General features: G+C 44.8%; 1 protein-coding gene across 13 annotated transcripts in view; it reads left to right on the forward strand.

Moving 5' to 3' along the window:
- The window catches only part of agrn (agrin), a 523,540-nt gene that overhangs the window by 244,625 nt on the left and 257,164 nt on the right, over positions 1-21,751 (forward strand). For 10 of the 13 annotated variants that reach the window (XM_073032309.1, XM_073032310.1, XM_073032315.1 and 7 more), the window contains one exon: positions 16,059-16,103. In XM_073032309.1, coding sequence (XP_072888410.1) covers positions 16,059-16,103 — 45 coding nt within the window. Of the gene's footprint in view, positions 1-135; positions 535-16,058; positions 16,104-21,751 lie in introns of those variants that run through there. The other 3 variants (XM_073032319.1, XM_073032323.1, XM_073032321.1) reach the window with 1 other exon arrangement.

Below are 21,751 nucleotides of genomic sequence, written 5' to 3' on the forward strand. Positions count from 1 at the left end.
CTTTGAGCATCTTGAAGTGACGGACAGAGGGGAGTGCCGTGGACTCTATTCGGGGTGTCTGGTTGGGGAACGCCCCTCTCCCTCTAGAATGAGTCTCCTAATATTATGAAGACTTGGGGGACCATTTATATGTGACTCCCGCCCCATTTTAAGGAGATGGAGGTAATCTCGCAAATAGCACTGGCGTGACCTATTGGGAACTCATCCGAGCGGGAGCTGGAAGATGTTTGCAGAGCGGTGGCCGCTTTGTGACGGTCTCGTGTCGCTGCTGGGAGGAGGACTCGTCTGAAGCGTGTTTCTTCCCCCCCCCCCACTTGCCCCTGGGGATCGAGGAGGCTGCCGTTCTCCACGGGCGGAGCAGCGGTGGGATGACGGGCAGTCGGTACCCGGGCCCGGCCGCTCACCGGAGCGGCAGGATGTACCAGCAGAAAGTGTCGCTGGTGGTGCGTTACTTCATGATCCCGTGTAACATCTGCCTGATCCTGCTGGCCTCGACCACCCTGGGCTTTGCCGTCCTCCTCTTCCTCAACAACTGTAGGTTGGCAGATTCCAGTCTAGCACAGACTGATCACTCGTGAGCGCGGAATTCATTCCCGGGATTAAGATATATTATAATTTACTTTTCATAACGGAATTATTCAGCTTGCAGTTTTATTTCCAGTAGCTGCACAGAGAAACTTTCCTTTATTCCTTTCCATAGATGCTGCCTGACCTGCTGAGTTCCTCCAGCATTTTGTGTGTGTTGCTCCAGACTTCCAGCATCCGCGCAATCTCTGGAATTTATTTTAATTGCCTGTTTTCCTTTCGAATGTAACAGAATCCGATTTATTATCACTGGCATATATCTGTTGTTTTGCGGCAGTACTACAGTGCAAGACAATCAAATATTATCATAAGTTACAGTAAGAAATATATTTTAAAAAGTAGTGCAAAATCAGCAAAATAGTTCACGGGTTGGTGGAGCGTTCAGAAATCTGATGCTGGAGGGGAGGAAGCTGTTCCTAAATCACTGAGTGTGTGCCTTCAGGCTCCTGCACCTCCTCCCTGACATAGCAATGAGAAGAGGGAATGCCCTGGGTGATGGGGGTCCTTAATGAGGCATCGACTTTTGAATGCCTCCTGGGCCGTGAGGAGGCTAGTGCCCATGATGGAGCTGGCTGAGCTGACAACTTCCTGCAGCCTTTTCCCATCCTGTGCGGTGGCCTGTCCATATCAGATAGTGATGCTGTCCACCGTACAGCTGTAGAAATTTGCTGGAGTCTTTGGTGACTTAGCAAATCTCCTCAAACTCCTAATGAAATATGGTTGCTGCAGAGCATCCCTCACAGCTGTATCAGTATGCTGGGCCCTGGTCAGATCCAGAGATGCTGACACTCAGGAAGTTAAAGCTGCTCACCTTTCCCACTGCTGATCCCCTGCTGTGTTTTCTCTTGGTTTCCCCTTCCTGAAGTTCACAGTCAATTGCAGATTTAATGCTTTTGCACTGTTGGACAGCAGGTAACAGGAACTTTATACCTGCAAGTGGAGACTTGTCTCCTGGTAACAGTGGGCCCCGAGAGTTGGGATCAGAACCTACGGGATGTCCTCTGAACAGAGGTGGCATTCCACGCAGAATTAGGCCATTCAGCCCATCAGTATGGTGCTATGGCTCGGGCACTGGAGTTCAATTCCAGCACCCGCTGTAAGAAGGTTTGTGCGTCCTTCCCGTGAATGCGTGGGTTTCCTCTGGGTGCGCCGGTGTCCAGCCGCGGTCCAAAGTCATACGGGTTAGTAGGTTAATTATTGTAAATTGTCCTGTGATTAGGTGGGTTGTTCAATGACGTGACTCAGTGGGCCTGAAGGCCCTGTTTCGTGCTGCAAAATTTTAACATATAAAATCACGTCTGCTCCAGTGTTCGAACAATGTTGATTTATTCTTCTTCTCAACCCCATTCTCCTGCCTTCTCCCCATAACCTCTGGGTAAAACAAAAAAACGTGGGAGTTACTCAGCAGGTCAGGACACCTCTGTGGGAAGAACATAAAACATGGATGTGCAACATACTCTTCAGGATAAAAGGGAATTACTGCAGGCGCTGGAAATCGGTAATAATACCAGGTCAGGCAGCATGTGTGGAAAGAAAAATAAAGCAAATGTTTCAGGTCCACAGACACAAGAGATTCCGCAGATGCTGGAAATCCAGAGCAACACCTCAAAATCCTGGAGGAATTCGGTGGGTCAGGCAGCATCAATGAAGAGGAACAAACAGTTGATGTTTCAGGCCAAGACTCACGAATATTATTTGTTTAAAGTTAACATTATTAAAATGCTTTAAATAATATTGGCAAAGGTGTAGAATGCTATGTGGAGGGACTTAGTTTTAGAGACTCCTAGATAGGCAGATGGATGTAAAAAAAAAATGGAGGGCTTTGAGGGAGGGAAGAGTTAGATTGATTTTAGAGTAGATTAAAAGGTCAGCACAGCAACCTGGGCCAAAGGGTGTGTATTGTGCAGTTATATTGTAAGTTCTATGCTTGGAGTTATAGAAAATCTATTTGAATGGATCAATTCAAGTATTTCCAATTTCTTATTTACCTACTGAGATACAGCATGGACAGGCCCTTCTGCCCCTTTAAGCTGCAGCCTCTGATTTAATCCTAGCCCAATCTCAGGACAATTCACAATGACCAATTAACCTACCAACCAGTACGTCTTTGGACTGCGGAGGAGACCAACGGGGTCATGGAGAGAATGTACTGGCAGCTGTGGGAATTGAACCCTGGTACTGTAAAACGTTGTGCTAACCGTGCCGCTAACCGTTTCATGTACTGATGTACGTTAGTTACGTGTGATATGGATATTATCTGGCCTCAGTTCCCTTGCTTTCAAGCATCAGGGAGCCCTTATCAATATTTTGCTGTTTAGTAGCCTGAAGGAGATGTAACGTCAGTGCACATTCACCAGATGTCTGTGTTTAAATTCCAGTAATTAAGTGAATCTGGAATGGAAAACTAGACTCAGCAATGGTGGGTATGAAACTACAACTGGCAATATAAAGGCAGCATCCTTTAGGACAGGAAATCTGGCGTCTTTTGTTTCAGTTCATGTTTTGAGATGCGGACGTCACGGGCTGGCGTTTACAGGCCATCCCTAACTGCCCTGAAGAAGGAGGTGTTGACTGAGGCCCTCTGCTGGTCGGAGTCGACTGTGGATGCTGCGTGTCAGCTGCCCCTCAAAGTCGATGCGCAAGGCAGGGCAATACGATATCGAGAGCATGCTGTTGCTCAAGCGAGAAGCTCCCCCTCGCCATGCAGCTGTGATCTAAAGGAATAGCAGAGACTGAGACAAAGCAACAATATGTTTTGGTACCAGTGGCATTGCAGGAGCTGCCATTCAGGTTCAACTCATTGTAGTAGACTGCCTTAGGGACTCCAGCTCCAGATTTTTCCTCGGGCTTTACTCCTGAAGCCTTCCCCATGAGTGGGTATGGCCACAAGGCGGCGGAGATTTGAGATCAGAGTTTTCCTTTGAGATGAGCTGCCAAGAATGGCTGACGAGCCCCATCTGCCTGAAGCGATTGGTTTGAAGTAACCCACCCTGTGCCCCTTCTCCTGTCAGCAGAAACAGTTCAATTGGGGTTAGTAGCTAAGCCAAACAGGAAGGCCAGGAGCTGGACTTGGCTGTCAGAGTTTATTTGAGGTGCACACCTTTGGAAGCATTTAATAGGTAGTAGGAGCTTATCCCCACTCCCACCCCTCCACTACGGCAAACTTAATGAACTAGGGTGTTGGACCACCACCTTAATCCATTGCACTCTTTGTGAAGGTGCCCTCAAAGCACAGAGGGAGTTCCAGGATTTTGACCTAACAGTAGTGAGGATCGGAGTGTTACGGTATTGTAGCGGAGGGGTTAGCCTCTATACAACAAACTGCTCCCAGAACAGAACTACATGGGGCAGTTTGCAGATGCTGGACATCCAGAGTAACACACACACACACAAAATGGTGAAGGGACTCAGCAGGCCAGGCAGCATGTAAGAAAAGGAATAAACATTCAACATTTCGGGGCGAGACCCGTCACCAGTCCCGGTAAAGAGTCTCAGCCCCAGACGTCAAGTGTTTATTACCCTCCCTGGGATAACTCTTTCCACTTTGACCAACGTTAAAGCTCTGTCATCCCCTCTTGGATCTCGGCACTGTTACAATCTGAGCACCATGAATGGCAGAGGAACAGCAGACTAGTGGTGACCATTAATGCTATACAGTGCCAGTGACATGGGTTCAATCCCCATCACCCATTCATTCCAACACACAGTTCTCTAACCGCCACACAGTATCTGTGTGTCCAGCAATCAACTGGAAAAATCACTGAACTCCTGTCAAGAGAAAAATATTCATTCAGTGTTACGGACATTACTGGGTAGAGCTTCCTATACTGGCCATTTTCTTTTGCTCCTCAACTTAGTGGTTTGTTGGACTACAACGAAGGGTCTGCCCGGGCCAGTACCACTGACGACCAGAGGAGCTGGCACTTGGTTTTACCACCACGCCATGAGATTTCCTTTAGCTCACACACCATCCTTAACGAGAAATATTATATTTTATTTAGAGATACAGCACAGTAACAGGTCCTTTCAACCAGTGGCCACTTTATTAGGTACCCCATGCATCTCGTTAATACAAATACCTAATCAGCCAATCCTGTGGCAGCAACTCAATGCATAAAAGCATGCAGACATGGACAAGAGGTTCAGTTGTTGTTCAGACCAAACATCAGAATGGGGAAGAAATGTGATCTAAGTGACTTTGACCGTGGAATGATTGTTGGTGCCAGAGACGGGGTGGTTTGAGTATCTCAGAAACTGCTGATCTCCTGGGATTCGCGTACAACAGTCTCAGGAGTTTACAGAGAACGGTGCAAAAAACAAAACAAAAATAATCCAGTGACGGCAGTTCTGTGGGCAAAAACGTTTTGTTAATGAGAGAGGTCAGAGGAGATGGCCAGACTGATTCAAGCTGACAGGAAGGTGACAGTAACTCAAATAACCATGTGTGAGCAGAAGGGCACGTTGAACCTTGAAGTGTATTGACTACTGCAGTAAAGCATACACTCAGTGGCCACTTTATTAGGCACAAGGAGTATCTAATAAAGTGGCCACTGAGTGTAAATTTATATTTCAGTAATAATTATTAACTAGCCCATGTTAGTAATAACCCAATAGGCAAGGTACAGAGAGGTGCCTTCTTAACAGAGCTGCTGCCTCGGGGTTCTGGATGGTTCCTGATCTCTGGTGCTGTCTGTATGGAGTTTGCAAGTTCTTCCTGGGACCATATAGGCTTTCCTCCCACACCCCAAGGCCATGTGATGGGTAAATGACTACTTGATCACTCCCTCTATATTTCCCTTGTCCATTCGTCCCCGCCCACTAATCTCCCTCTTGGCACTTATTCTAGCAAGTGGCTAATGTGCTACAGCTGCCCATTCACATCCTTCCTCACCTGGGGCAATGCTTCCTGCAGATCTGCTGGGGTTGTCTAATGTATTTGGTGCCCCCGATGAGTCCTCTTCTACATTGTTGAGACCTTTTGTAAATTGGTGGACCACTTTGTCGGGCGCCTTCCGCCAAAAGTGGAACTTCCTAGTGGCCCAACGTTTTAATTCCCATTCCCATTCCAACATGTTGGTCCGTGGCCTCCCTCAGCATGGAGGAGCAACAGCTTGTATTCTGGGAAACCTCCAACCTGATGGCATGAATATTGATTTCTCCTCCCCCTCCCCCTCCCCTCTTCTTTTCCCCACTCTGACCTCTTACCTCTTCTCACCATCTATCACCTCCTCCTGGGGCCCCTCTTCCTTCCCTTTCTCCCAGGGTCCACTCTCCTCTGCTGTCAGATTCTTTCCTCTCCAGCTCTTTACCTTCCCCACCCACCTGGTTTCACTTATCACCTTCTAGCCAACCAGCTTCTCCTTCCCCCACTTTTTCATTCTGGTATCTTTCGGCTTCCTTTCCAATCCTGAAAAAGGGTCTTAGCCCGAGATGTCTACTGTTTTTTCATTTCTGTAGATGCTACCTGACCTGCTGAGTTCCTCCATCTTCGTGTGTGTGTGTGTTGCTCTAGATTTCCAGCATCTGCAGAATTTCTTGTTTTTGTTTTGATGACAATAGAGGGTCTTTTGAGTGGCTCGATGGGTAACAGGCATGGCTGAGATTTGGAACTTGCCCTCAGTGGCCACGTTATTAAATAGAGAAGTGGAATCCGGTGTGGTCTTCCGCTGCTTCAGCCCGTCCACTTCAAGGTTCGACATGTTCTGCATTCAGAGATGCTCTTCTGCACACCACTGTTGTAACGTGTGGTTATTTGAGTTACTGTCACCTTCCTGTCAGCTTGAACCAGTCTGGCCATTCTCCTCTGACCTCTCTCATTAACAAGGTGTTTTCACCCACAGAACTGCTGCTGACTAGATGTTTTTTGTTCTTCACACCATTCTTCGTGAACACTAGAGACTGTTGTGTGTGAAAATCCCAGGAGATCAGCAGTTTCTGAGATACTCAAACCACCCCGTCTGGCACCAACAATCATTCCATGGTCAAAGTCACTTAGATCACATTTCTTCCCCATTCTGATGTTGGGTCTGAACAACAACTGAGCCTCTTGACCGTGTCTGCGTGTTTTTATGCATTGAGTTGCTGCCCTGGTTGGCTCATTAGATGTTTGCATAATGAGCAGGTGTACAGGTGTATCGAATAGGTGCCCACTGACTGTATGTTTTCAAGTTCTGCTGCTGAGACGTGAGGCAGGTGTTCAAACATTGTGCTGAAAAAAGCAAGCGCTATCATTGTGAATGAGCCTTTAAACCAGGCTCTGTTGGGTAAACATCTGAGATCCTGGTGCGTAATGCTGAAAAGCTGCAGGGAAGTTCTCCCAGAGCCCTGGATGATATGTGCCCCTCTCACAACAATATCAATCATCCAGTGAGCTGTCTCATTGCTCTGCGTAACATCTTCATGATTCCCTGGAGTGTAGGAGATGAGGGGAGATTTGATGGAGGTATACAAAATTATGAGGGGTGGGGGCAAGCAGGCTTCTTCCGCTGAGGCTGACTGAGACTAGAACTAGAGGTCATGGGTTAAGGTTGAAAGGTGAAATGCTTAAGTGGAACATGAGGGGGAACTTCTTCACTCAGAGGGTGGTGAGTGTGGAATGAGCTGCCAGTGCAGGTGGTGGATGCAGGTTTGATTGCAACATTTTAGAGGAATTGGGATAGGTACATGGATGGGAGGGGATGGAGGGCTATGTTCATGTGCAGATCGATGGGACAAGGCAGATTAATAATTTGGCATGGACTAGAAGGGCTGAAGGGCCTATTTCTGTGATGTCTGTTTAATTTATTAGCTACGACTCCTACTTTGTCATGGTGTCCTAGTTTATGCTTGCTTTACCTGTCCAGACTGAAAACATTTATTTTGTGTAAAATTATCATTGCAAAGGATGTCAGGTTCAGTTGTTTCGACTGGTTACTGCAGCACTTTGCCGGCTGTCAGCTGTAAGATCAGGGTTCAATTTGCCCCGCAGTCTGTAATGAATTTGAAGGTTCTCCCCATGGCCACGTGAGTCTCCTCCAGGTCCTCTGTTTCCCTCCCACATTCCGAAGACGTACGGATTAGGATTAGAGAGTTGTGGTGCCAGAAGCGTGGCGACACTCACGGGCTGCCTTGAGCACAGACCTTGCTGATTCGATTGGACGCAGACAATGCATTTCCGCTGATAACCTCCCAGTTCTTACTTCAATCCCCCCTTCCTACCCTCCTGACTTCACCTTATCATCTTTTAGCTTTTCGTTCTTCCCCTCCTCCAACCTTCTTGTTCTGGCATCCTCCCACTCCCTGTCCCGCCCTGATGAAGAACCTCGGCCCAAGGCGTCGACTGTTTATTCATTTCCATGGACACTGCCTGACCTGCTGAGTTCCTGCAGCAGTTTGTCCAAGTTACTCTGGATTTCACTGGATGTTTCGGTGCACATGTGACAACCAAAAACAATCTTTAATCACATCATACAAACAATTCTTTTCACTGTGCTTTTCGCTTTAAAGCTGATCACTGGGACATTGTCTCTCAGCAGATGCATGTAGAGTTTGCATTTCTGGGGGTGTAACTAAAGACCGCTAAATTGCTCTTCGTGCAATAGATGTCTGTGCACCATTTGGGGCAGTAACTATTGCAGCTGGTACTTGCTGCAGTACGACCCTCCTAGCTCTGGTCTCCGGGGGTGAATGTGAGAATACCCTCTTTGTGCACACAGTCAGAGCTACCGCGACAGCTTCGCTCGGAATTTGGTGGACATTCCCTAACTGTAGCGTTACAGGGTTTTTGCGCTTGTCAATCAATCTCTTTGAAGTCATGCAGAAATAATGAAGGATATAGTTGTGATTTAGATTTCAAATATATATTCATTTTAGATAATAATTGGTTAGCATCATACTGTGATAAGTGGGTATAAAAAATACCTTCGGTACAATCATTCTGTGATTAAATACGAAATGCAGGAAAATCCCCAGTGTACTTTTGACAAAATCTGTTCAGTTGAAGATGCGGGTGACTACAGTAAGTATTACAGATATTATTAAAAATATTCTAGTTGCAATTTTATATAAACTGAGAAGCATTGGTTCTGCATCGGAGTCTAGTTTAATGCTATAAAACTCATAGATGAGACCTTAACACATAGGGTCAGAATTAGGCCCTTCGGCCCATTGACTCTGCTCCACCATTCCATCATGGCTGATTTATTATTTCTCTCAGTCTCATTCTCTGTCCCTTCTCCCCGTAACCTTTGACACCCAGACTAATTAAGAACCTATCAGCCTCCGCTTGAAATACACCCAATGACTTGGCCTTCACAGCCATCTCAGATTCAGATTAAGATTCAGATCTGTGGCAATGAATTCCACAAATTCACCACCCTCTGGCTAAAGAAATTTCTCCTCATCCATTTCTAAAAGGACGTCCCTCTATTCTGAGGCTGTATCCTCTCGTCCCAGATCAGGTGACCTCCATGGATTGTCACCTTGTTGTGGTGAAGAGGCTTGTGAGTTCCTAAGACCCTGAGAGCGATGCTGCCTGGAACTTAGCTCCTGGTAGGGTCACCCATGGCGATAAGGTCAAGGGGAAGTTCCAGACAAGGAGTGATCTAACAAAAACCTCAGTGGTGGAGCTGGCAGGAGATGACACATCACAACTGCAGTGAGGGTGAAGGAAGGCTGCTGCAGAGAAGGGTCCCCAGTCATCTTGCGTTCCAGGCTACTGGACCCTGGCCCTGATCTGTCGAGGATTGTGTAGTAGCTGCTCACGCATCAGTGTCCCCATGTTAAACAAAGTCTCCATTAAGGGAATAACCCCTTTAGGGGAAAATCATACTCAACTCAAGTGATCACACTACCAGATATGGTGAAGTCTTTTTCCCAAGTGCTGTGAAATCAAAAACTAGATTCGAGATTCCAGATTATTTAATGTCATTTCCTGTACACTAGTGTAAAGGAGGGCAGGGTAATTGTTACTCCAGATCCAAGTGCAGCACATAAAAAAACTATAAGATTAAGAACATAATAATTTAAAAAAAAAACACAGTAAATACAAATCCATGAGATAGCTTATATACATTGATTGTATGTCTATGAAGTGACGCTAGGCACAGGAGTATCTGTACGTAAGGTGACTCTGACAGGAAATGATAAAGTAGTGGTTGTTGGGGGTGTGGAGGACTGGGTTGGTGGGTAGAGGTGTTGATCAGCCTTACTGCTTGGGGAATGTTACTGTTTTTGAGTCTGATGGTCCTGTCATTAGTGCTATATAGCCTCTCCCCTAATGGGAGCAATGCGTTGACTGGCACACAGGCAGAGAACCAGTGCTCTGGTGCTGTTATCTCAACGTTCGAAGTAAATTTATTATCAAGGTAATAATGAGAACATGAGTTGTAGACTCCTTGAAAGTGAGTCCATAGGTTGCGGAATCGGTTCAGAGTTGAGGTGGGTGAAGTTGGTTTGGGAACCTGATGGTGGTGGGGTAGTAACTGGTCTTGAACCTAAGGTTCCTGTACATCCTTCCCAATGGTAGCAGTGAGAAGGGGCGTAGCCTGGATGGTAGGAGTCCTTGATGATGGATGCTGTTTGTTTGGGCTTATTCTTGAGCCCATCACCCCTACTGGAGCAGAGGTCACCAACAGCAGCTCACCAGACTCTTCTGTCCTGGGCCAGTCTTTCAGGTTTTCCCGGGTGTGGCCCACCTTCTTGGGTAAATGCTTCCTTTCCCTGAGATGAGGTCTCTGGAGTTTCTGTCGATGTTTTTTGTAGCACTGGCTTTTTCTTCGGGATGCCCAACCCTCCTCCTTTCACAGCCAGGCTTGGGATTGTCCATGATGGAGTTTGCTGTCCTGTGGCAGCACTCCTTGTAGATGTGATGGGGAGGGGCTTTTCCTGTGATGGTCTGGGCTATATCCACCACTTTTTGCCGACTTGATTGGTGTCAGCACGGTGACGAAATGGTGCCTATCCACCAACAAAGAGAACGTACATCGTATGCCACGGGGCATCTGAAAGTGGTTTCCAGTCAAGTGAGATTCAGCCACCGTTGTGATGAGGTTGTGCCAGCTGCCCCCCTCCCCCACATCTACATTTCTGGTTCAGGACCCCATGGTGTGAACAGGTTGTCGATCTCTTGCTTTTGTTAAGCACCATTGAGACCCAGGTAGGGGAGGGTAGTGAAGAAAACTCTTAAGAGTCCAGCTCAAGAAAGGTGAGCCTTGCCCGTACAAAACAGTTAGTGCCACACTGTGACAACTCAGGGCATCGGAGATCGGAGTTCAATTCCAACATCCGCTGAAAGGAGTCTTTACGTCCCCCCCCACCCCGTGGAATGCATGGGTTTTCAACAGGTGCTCCGGTTTCCCCTCTCAGTCCAATGACGTGCTAGTTAGTAAGTTAATTGGTCCTGTGATTAGGCTGGTGTTACGTTGGTGGGCTTCTGGGTGGCGTGGCTTGTTGGACCAGAGGGACTGTTCCGCACTGTATCTGCGCATAAATAAATGAGAACTAGAGGGCGCAGAGGGACGCCAAGGGTAAAGTGGCATGGGAACCAATGCCTCTTGGACTATCAAAGGTAAACATGCTTCTGAATAATTCCCATCGATTTCAGCTTCTGTTTTATTATTTATAATTGTTTCTTATGTTAATGAGTCACCATGGCAATGTGATTTCTCTTTCAGGAAACATTAGTTTCAGCTTTTCAGCCTGGCTGATTCAATCACTTTGTATTTACATTTCTGATATAAATCAAGAATAGATGTTTATTAGATTGTGTTTGGGATCTGGGGATTTGTCAATAGGTTAGGGAACAAGCAGTGACTTGCCTCATATAATTTTCTTTTCTTTTTATCTCTCGTTCCTTAAACTTTTTCTTTCTGTTCTTCTTTAATGTTTTTTTTATTTTTATTTAGAGATGCAGAGTGGAACAGGCCCTTTTCTGTCCGTTTGAGCCCGGCCTCTCAGCAGCCCCCAGTTTAATCACAGGACAGCTTACAATGACTAATTAACCTTCCGACTGGTACGTCTTTGCACTGTGGGAGGAAACCAGAGCACCTGGAGGAGACCCTCACATTGCACTGCAGGGGGTGGGTTGGGGAGGGGAGGCATACAGACGACATCAGAATTGAACTCCGAACTCCGACGTCCTGAGCTGTTGGGCTGACTGCTACCCTCTCGTGTTCTGTACTTTTCCCCTCTATTTGCCCTCTGTCCTGCTCCTGAAAGCACTGTGGGAGAATTTTGTCTTGGACACGTATGAAGATCATGAGATATTTTATGCACCATAGCAGTGCAGCGATTAGCACAATGCTAACACAGTTCCAGAGTTCAGGGTTCAATTCCGGCGCTGTCTGTAAGGAGTTTGCATGCTCTCTCTACGACAGCGTAGGTTTCCCTTGGGAGCTCTGGCTTCCTCTCACAGCCCAAAGACATACCGGGTAGTAGGTTGGTCGGTCATTGTAAATTGTCCCATGATTAGGCTAGGGTTAAAAGGTGGGTTGCTGGCTTCAAACATGTACATAAAATGTGTTTGATTCAAACACTTAATGTCAACTCACTCGGTCAGCTCCGTCATCAAGGACACCCTCAAAAGGTAATGCCTCACTTAGGATACCCATCACCCAAAATATGCCCTCTTCTCATTGCCACCATCAGGGAGGAGATACAGGGGCCTGAAGACACACACTCAACATTTCATGAACAGCTTCTTCCCCTCCGCCATCAGATTTCTGAATGGACAATGAACCCATGAACACCACCTCACTATTTTACTTTCTTTTGCACTACTTAATTATTCTTATATATATTATTGTTATTTATAATAAATAGGTACTGCACTGTGTATATATTATGCATACAGGTAATATGTAGTTTATGAGCTATAAATTACATCATACTGTACTTATTATAATTTATAATACATAAAATATACATTACACTGCATTGCTGTCATATAATAATAAATTTTATGACATATATTAGTGATAATAAACCTGACTCTGGTTCTGACATTAGAAACCTGAAATAAGTACTGTCTGAAGGAAGATTCCCTTCACCTGCGTAACTCGTTAACATTATGAAATAATTATTAAATAAAGGTGTAGTTGTTTCTAAAATGTAGAAGTCATGGCAGCTAATTTGTAGTCTCTCCGAGATGACAATTAGACAGGTTCAAAGTCCAAAACTTTTAAAGTAAATTTATTATCAAAGTACTGTACATATATGTCACCGTATAAAATCCAGATTCATTTCCTTGCAGGCATACTCAGTAAGTCTAATAACCGTAATAGAATCAATGAAAGACTCCACCCACCAGGAAGGACAAACAACCAATGTGCAAAAGACAACAAACTGCAAATACAAAAGAAAAAGTAATAATAATAAATCAATGAACAATAAACATCAAGAATGTGAGATGAAAAGTCCTTGAAAATAGGTTAAGTGATGGGGTGAGTGAAGTTATCTGCACTGGTTGAAGAGCCTGATGGCTGAGGGGTAATAACTGTACCTGAACATAGTGGTGTGGGTCCGGAGCCTCCTGTACCTTCTTCCTAATGGCAGCAGCAAGAAGGGGGCATGGCTTGAGTGATGGGGGCCTTAATGGTGGATGCTGCTTTCCTGAGACAGCACTCCATGTAGATGTGTTCAATGGTGGGGAGGGTTATCCCTGTGATCCACTGCGTGTTGTAGGATTTTCTGTTCAAAGGCATTGGTTTTCCCATTCCAGGTTATGATGCAGCCGGTCAATATACTCTCCACCACACAGCTATCGGTTTGTCAGATTTCTAGGTGTCATGCCGAATCTTCACAAACTCCTAAGAAAGTAAAGTCTCTGCCGTGCTTTCTTTGTAATTGCACTGATGTGCTGGGCCCAGGACAGGTCCTCTGAAATGGTAACAGTGAGGAATTTAAAGTTGCTGATCCTCTCCACCACTGATCCTCTGCTGAGGACTGGCTCATGGACCTTGGGATTCCTCCTCCGGAAGTCAGTAATCAGCTCCATGGTCTTGCTGACAATGAGTTAGAGATGGTTGTTGTGGCACCACTCAGCCTTCCTAGATGCTGATTCACCACCTTTGATTCGGCCCGTGACAGTGGTGTCGTCAGCAAACTTAAATATGGAATTGGAGCTGTGCTTACCCTCACAGTCATAAGTGTAAAGTGAGTAGACTAGGGGGCTGAGCCTTGTGGTGAATATTTGATCATTGACAAAGTGGTCCAGCGGTTATCACAACGCTTTATAGTGCCAGTGACCTGGGTTCAGTTCCTACCACCGTGTGTAAGGAGTTCGTATGTTCTCCCTGTGACCATGTGGGTTTCTTTCAGGTGCTCTGGTTTCCTCCCAGAGTCCAAAGATGTACAGGTCAGCAGGTTAATTGGTCACAATGGTGTAATTGGTTGGGGCAGGCTCGGTGATACCATGCTATATCTCTAAATTAATGTTTTGAATATTGTCTAAGGCACCACTCAAAGATTTTACTGAGATGATTTGAGAGAGTGGACGAGGCTTCTAAGCTTGTCAGAGACTACTTTGTGCTGAAGTCCTTGGAAGGTACGGTAGAGGTGACTGACCAAGTTCTCACTGACGCACATAATTCCCTTTGGTGTCACGAGAGGCTGTGAAAAGGCTTCATTTTCCATGCTGGGGAAGTGTGCTGTCAGCCAAAGTGAGATCGGACAAGCCGGTTTACTATCTGCCAACACTGACTGGTGTGACTCGTACGCAGAGAACTGCCTGTGGGCCGAGGACAGCTGTGGAGGTCACTGGTGGGAATATTGCTGCCAAGAGCCTTGATGGACACATCTCATTACGGTTGTCGGGAGCTAGAGCTTTTATAAAACATTTGTAGATTTCACTTATTAAGCTGGAAAACTGAATAAGAGAGTTTCATTATGACAATTAATGCTCTTTCGCTAAGGGCGTAATGCTTTTACAGAGCCAGTTACCCACGTTCGGCTCCTGCCGTGGACTGTAAGGGGTTTGTATGTTCACCCCTTGACTGCGTGCGTTTCATCTAGTCCTCCGGTTTCCACTCACATTCCAAGCATGTACGGGTTCGTAGTTTAATTGGCCACGTGGGTGAAATTGGGGTGCCAGGGTTTTTTGGGCTGGTAGAGCTTAATACCACGCTGTATCTCTAAATAACATAATGATTTTTAAAAAAACACAATTGTGTATGACTGTAAAGAGAAATTGAAAAACAGTTGTCAGATTGTGGTGAAGGAACTGGATTAGTGTCCTGTGATCTGTTCTGTTGATTTGTAGACACAAGTTCAAATCCTGTCAAGCCCGTTGGGAAATTTAAATTCAATTACTGCGATATAATTGAAACATCGATCTCTGTAATGGTCACTTGATGGTTATGAAAGATTGCGTTGTGACCACTGTACCTCGTCCACTCTGTTTGAATCCAGGCCCAGCATAATGCAATTGACTCCCTCTAATGGTACAACAGGTCAATAGGGACAGGTAATAAATTTTGTCCCTGTCGGTGATAAAGACCGCCTTTGGTCTGCCAGCATGTTGAGATGTCTGTGGAGGGATGCTGCCAACTGACGTGTTCCAGAGTGCAGGAGAACATGCTGAGGGACGCAGGATTGGTGCAGCCACCACAAGGGCTCGGTGGGGAAGCGTTCCTCCGCTACGGGAGAGAGAGGGACTGGATTGAGTGAGGAAGCCCCTCAGATAGTACAGTAGTGTACTACCCTAGGGGGCCACATGAGTGAAAACGTTCCTTTGGATTTAAGAAATGTAATAGAATGCTACCTAACCCATTGACTATGAATGTAGAACTGAAAAGGTATTGGATGAATTAAATCTTTTATTACAAATAAAGTTTATTTTGATATAAAAAAATAAAATGTCTCGCAAACGAAATACACTCAGTGGCCAATTTACTAGTTACCTCTTGTACCTAATAAAGTGGCCACTGGGTATACGTTTGTGCTTTTCTGCTGCTGTAGCTCATCCGCTTCAAGGTTCGATGTGTCGTGCATTCAGAGATGCTCTTCTGCACACCACTGTTGTAACGTGTGGTTATCTGAGTTATTGTCACCTTCCTGTCAGCTTGAACCAGTCTAGCCATTCTCCTCTAACTTACTCATAGCAAGCGCTTTCACCCCCAAATTTGCCACTCATTAGATGTTTTTTTTGTTTCTCACACCATTCTCTATAAATTGTAGAGATTGTGTATGAAAATCGGAGGAGATCAGTTTCAGAGATACTCAAACTACCCCATCTGGCACCAACAATCATTCCATGATCAAAGTCACTTAGATCACATTTCTTCCCCATTCTGATGTTTTGTTTGAACAACAACTGAACCTCTTGACCATGTCATTGGGTTGCTGCCATGTGATTGGCTGATTTCATATTTGCATTAACGAGGTGTATCTAATAGGGTGGACACTGAGTGTTGTTGAATTTTCTCTGGATTGCACTTTTAGAGGACACTGCTGTGATTCCTGCTTATGTTCTCCTGTTTCTGTTTTCTCTTTGTCAGACAAACCGGTGATTAACTTCACTCCAGCCCCTCCAACGCAGGATGGTAAGTGAACCTCACTCAGCGTGTAAAAGTTGTATTACTGGGCTATTAAAACAAAAAAAAAACTACACTATCTTAAAAATTTCTTCCCCCTGGCAGTTAATCTGATTAACCATTCTAGTTAGCGCCCCCCCCCCCCCCCACCATCTATAGCACTATATTGCATTGTAAACACTTCAAACTACATTTTATAGAGCTGATTACACTATAAATACAAGCTGGTATTTATGTACTGATGCACATTTTATTCCATATTTGTTTCACTTTAACTTATAATTTTATTATCTATATAATTCTTTATTCATAATTGTTGAATGCAGTTTTTGTTGCATGTCGCGCCAACATATCACAGCAGATTCATCGTACATGTAAATATATTTGGCAAATAAAGTTCATCCTTTGATCATTTAGACAGCTGAGGTGAAGCAAATATTTGGATTCTGTGTTTAGACATTGTCATAGATTCGAAGAAATAGGCCCATTGGCCCATTTAGTACCACTGACATGTACCTGAGTCATAGCCCTCCATACCCCTGCCATCCATGTACCTTTCCAAACTTCTCTTAAATGTTGAAATCGAACCCACAGCCATCACTTCTGCTGGCCGCTTGTTCCACATTTACATCACCCTCTGAGCGAAGAAATTCCCCCTTATGTTCCCCTTAAACATTTCACCTTTCACCCTTAACCCATGACCTCCAGTTCTAGTCTTACTCAACCTCAGTGGAAAAAGCCTGCTTGCATTTATCCTGTCAATGCCCCTCATTGTTTGAAGTATTAATCTGTGCCAGTGCAAAAGTAGGACTCATTCACAGGATACAATTGTTGAAGCATTGTTTAAAGTCTTTGAGTTGTTAAAGCCAACACTTTTAATTATATTTACTCAGTCTCATTATCATACTAGCCTTAGTTATTTTACAGTGTATAAAAGAGGCTCCGGTTTACCACAATCACAAGAGATTCTGCAGATGCTGGAAATCCAGAGCAACACACTCAAAATGCAGGAGGACCTCAGCAGGTCAGGCAGCATCAGAAGGCCCTTCGTGAGTCCTGATGAAGGGCCTTGGCCAGATACATCAACCCTTTATTACTTTCCATAGATGCTGCCTAACCTCCAGCACTTTGTGTGTATTACTCTGGATTTCCAGCATCTGTGGGTCCCAACCTGGGGCCCACAGACCCCATGGTTAATGGTTGGGGTCCATGGCATAAAAAATGTGGGGTACTCCTGATCTAGAACTTCTTGTGTTTATTGAACTAGTTTACACAGGCATGGACAATGGTTTTGCCAGTAGGGATAACTAAAGGAATCAGTTAGAGAGCTGAATTTATTACCTGGTGTTGGGTCCATACTGGCCAAAGTCTGTTTCCTGTGTTGCTAGCAACATCAAATCATCTATCTGGAAATTTGTTGATATTCTTCAAGTAAAATCTTTGATAAAAATATTCATTCTCACGCAGTCCTCTCATTGCTGTGGTACAGAGGAGATTTACAGAACTGATTTCAGGGCTGCATATGCCTGCTGCAGAACTTGTGACCGTTCTCCTCAGAACAGAGAAGGCTTCTTTCTCCTTCCTTTCCAGTTTACCGCTACGCTTTTCCCGAAAACGTTGGCTGCTTCTACATGCAGTAAATGTACCTCACGATCTCCTGGCTTCCCATTTGCCTGGGGCAGGGTTGAGTGATGGGGTTCCTGACATAGCTTTCACACTCTGTGTTGTCATTAGCAGTTGGGTAGATGCCAGGAAGTATCTCACCTTCAGACTTCCTAAGGCCTGCATATGACTTATCCTAGCCACGCGCTTGCCAGCTAGAAATAAAACGCACTCTCCTGCATGTGACTGGAAAAGTATTTACAAAGAATATGAAACATAGGAACTGGTGTAGACCTATAATCACAACATGGTCAGTAGAGGAGGCTATTAAGACCATAAGAGCAGAATTAGGCCAATTTGCTGCACCATTCCATTATGGCTGATAGAGAGTGGTGAATCTGTGGAATTCTCTGCCCAGGGAAGCAGTTGAGACTTCCTCACTAAATATATTTAAGAAGCAGTTAGATAGCTTTTTACATAGTAAGGGAATTAAGGGTTATGGGGAAAAGGCAGGTAGATGGAGCTAAGTTTACGGACAGATCAGCCATGATCTTATTGAATGGCGGGACAGGCTCGATGGCCCAGATGACCTACTCCTGTTCCTATTTCTTATGTTCTTATGTATCTCTCCCAACAGTATTCTCCTGCCTTCTCCTCATCACCTTTGATAAGATTGTAGTCTGTTGAATCCACATGCAGGTGCAGTCTAACTGGCACTTTCCCCCTTCTTCTCCCCTTACAATCATAAGGAAATCGGAAGACAAGTGGACCCCCAGGTCCTTGAAGATTGCCCCTCAATACGGCCTTACCTTATTTGCCCGAAACCTCATCTCCTCTTCTCAGCTATTTCGCTATAATCCACAATTCTGTAATCATTCCAAAAATGTATCTACCTCAACCTAACCTCTATGACAGTTAGGATGGGAAACAGCTTCTTCCCTCAGGCCGTAAGACTACTGAACTCCCTGTCACCACCCGGGTCTCGTTGTGTACGAAGCACCCAAGTGTAATACTATTTACCTTCTAATTTGTGTCATGAATGCACCTTATGTTAAATGTCAATCTTCAGGAATATATTATTTGGTACTTTATTTGTAGTAATATTACTTTATGTACTGTGTTGTGCACCTTGGTCTGGAGGCACGTTGTTTGGTTTGGTATTTGTGTATATGACGATACAGGTTGAATAACAAAAACCTTGAACTTGAACTGCTACCAGTAGTCCAGCTTCCGCCACGTTACAGGGTTGAGAACCCAGAGATATGCCCAACTCTGTGAGAAGAAGTTCTGAGTGACCATCTGAATCTTCTATTCACATCCCCTCGTTTGAGAATGCCCAACTTGTAGAAACATCTAGACATCTACCCTGTTGTATCTCCTCAGCGTTTCATGTACATCAATTCTTTATACTTCGGAACCCCTAAGAATATAAATCTAATTTCTTGAACTGCTTGTGAATGTCCCTGTGATATTTTTTTCTTTTGAATACCAATCCAGTTCCCTCCTATATTTTAATAAACAATTAATGGACATTTTCAAGAAATGCTCAGTGACATTTTATTAGATACAGGAGTGAAACCCAGTGTGGTCTTCTGCTGCTGTAGCCCATCCACTTGTTGTAAATTCAGAGATGCTCTTCTGCACATCATTGTTGTAACGTCTGGTTATTTGAGTCACTGTTGCCTTCCTGTCAGCTTGAACCAGTCTGGCCATTCTCCTCTGAACATTTTCATTAACAAGATCATTTCATCCACAGTATTGCCGCTCACTGAATGTTTTTTGGCTTTTGCATCTTTCTCTGTAAACTCTAGAGCAAGAGTTCCCAAATTTTTTTATGCCACGGACCCCTGCCATTACCCAAGGGGTCCATGGATCCCAGGTTGGGAATCCCTTCTCTAGAGACTGTTGTGCGTGATAATTGCAGGAGTGCAACTGTTTCTGAGATACTCGAACCACCCAGTCTGACACCAACAACCATTCCACCGTCAAAGTCACTTAGATCACATTTCTTTCCCATCTTGATGCTTGGTCTGAACAACAACTGAACCTCTTGACCATGCCTGCATGCTTTTATGCATTGAATTGCTGCCACATGATTGGCAGATTAGATATTTGCATTACTGACCAGGTGTACAGGTGTACCTAATAAAGTGGCCACTCTTTGTAAACCCGGTTTTTTGTCAATTCCCTGCAGTTTTTCCTTTTACTAATCTTTCCAGCAGACTTCAGCATTTTTATAAACAGACAGTGGAAATCTTTGAGATTTTAAAAATTTTAGATCATAATGCTTCTCCAGAATTTCTGGAAGTGGGGATCGTGAATTTAATCCAAGTCCATCTGAGAATGATGCCAAGTGCTATTGCACATGGGAGCAAGTTTACATCACAAGCCTCAGGAAAACGATCCAAAGGCTAAATTTCTTTGTCAGTCTTGTTTATTGAAGGCAGACGTCCTTTAACTTGTTGCAGCACAGAATCATTATGCAGTCTCCTGTGGTCCCTATTGCAAAGTTACCGTTGATTTCAGCGACTGTGGGTGAGGGGAGGATCACTCAGCCGGCCTTAGAGTCAGGGCACAGAAACAGGCCTTTCTGCCCATTAGTGGGCACATAGCCACAAGGAGAGTGTGCAAACTCCACACAGACAGTAGCCAGGATCAGGATTGGAACCAGGTTGATTGAGCTGTGAGGTGTAACACTACGTAGGAATTTTCTACTTAGTGATTTTTATATACTGGAGCTCCATGGTCACATAGCCGTTAGCACGATGCTATTACAGCTCGGAGCTTCGGAGTTTGGAGTTAATTCTGGCGTCCCTGTACAAGTTGTCCTTTTCTTCCTGTGAGCATGTGGGTTTCCTCCAGTTTCCTCCCACAGTCCAAAGACATTCCTGTTAGGAAGTTAATAGGACATTGTAAATTTTACCATGATGAGGTTTCTGGATGGCGTAGCTTGAAGGGCCTGTTCCTCACTGTATCTGTATCTCTAAATAAACTCTTCCATGGGCCAAGATGGCTTGTCAAACTAGTCCCATTTGCTTGTGTATGGTGTATATCCATCTCAACTATGCTTTTCCAAATATTATCCAAATGTCCTTTCAATATTGCAGTTGTACCTGCCACCATCACTCTGTCATTAAAGAGGACTCCAGATGTTCACTCTTCTCCCCCTTCCATCTAGCAGAAAATAGAAAAGCCTGAAAGCACACGTAGTGAGCACAACTTCTCTCCTGTAATTGCTCTTCTCTCCTGCTTGCTGGGCAGGAGGTACAGGAGCCTTAGGACCCAACCACCAAGTTCAGGAGCAGTTATTACCCCTCAACCATCAGGCTCCTGAACCAACGTGGGTACTTCACTTGTCTCAACTCTGAACCAATTTCACGACCAATTGGACTCACTTTCAAAGATGGTGCAATTTATGTTCTTAATTTTTTTTTATTATTTTCACAATTTCTCTTCTTTTGTACATTGGTTGTTTGTCAGTCTTTGTTTATGTATAGTTTTTCAGAAATTCTATTGTATTCCTTTATTTTCCTGCATATACTGGCAAGAAAATGACTCTCAGAATAATATTCTGCTGTTATTTGTCCCTTGAACGGACTTCTTGTCCTGTCATGGTCTTTTGTTTTATTGTCTGCCTGCACTACACTTTCTCTGTAATGGTGACACTCTATTCTGCACCTTCCATGCACTCTCTATATCCTGTACCTCCTGCCTGATGGTGGTGGTGAAAAGGTCATAGTGACAAGCTGCTGAGGCTGCTGGCTTGTGTTTTGAAGCTTTTACTATCTTCTTCCCAGTTGGGCGAGGTGGAGAAGACCAGGTCCAGGAAACAGAAATTGAGCAGAGTTGACAGTCCCAACTAACTAGCAACGAGACCCAGTGACCTTCTGGAATTGGGTTACAGTAACTTACTTTCATTACGTTTAGGGCAGCAATGAGGGTCCTCCATCTCTGGCAGTGTACAGGACTTCCTTCATCATGTCAGTAGCTTCCATTTGGTTTTCACTACTGTCAGTCACGCAAGTCCCTGGTGGAGAGTCAGGAATACCGTCACA

Source organism: Hemitrygon akajei, chromosome 29 (assembly GCF_048418815.1).
Source record: "Hemitrygon akajei chromosome 29, sHemAka1.3, whole genome shotgun sequence".
In the NCBI taxonomy this organism is placed as follows: domain Eukaryota; kingdom Metazoa; phylum Chordata; class Chondrichthyes; order Myliobatiformes; family Dasyatidae; genus Hemitrygon; species Hemitrygon akajei.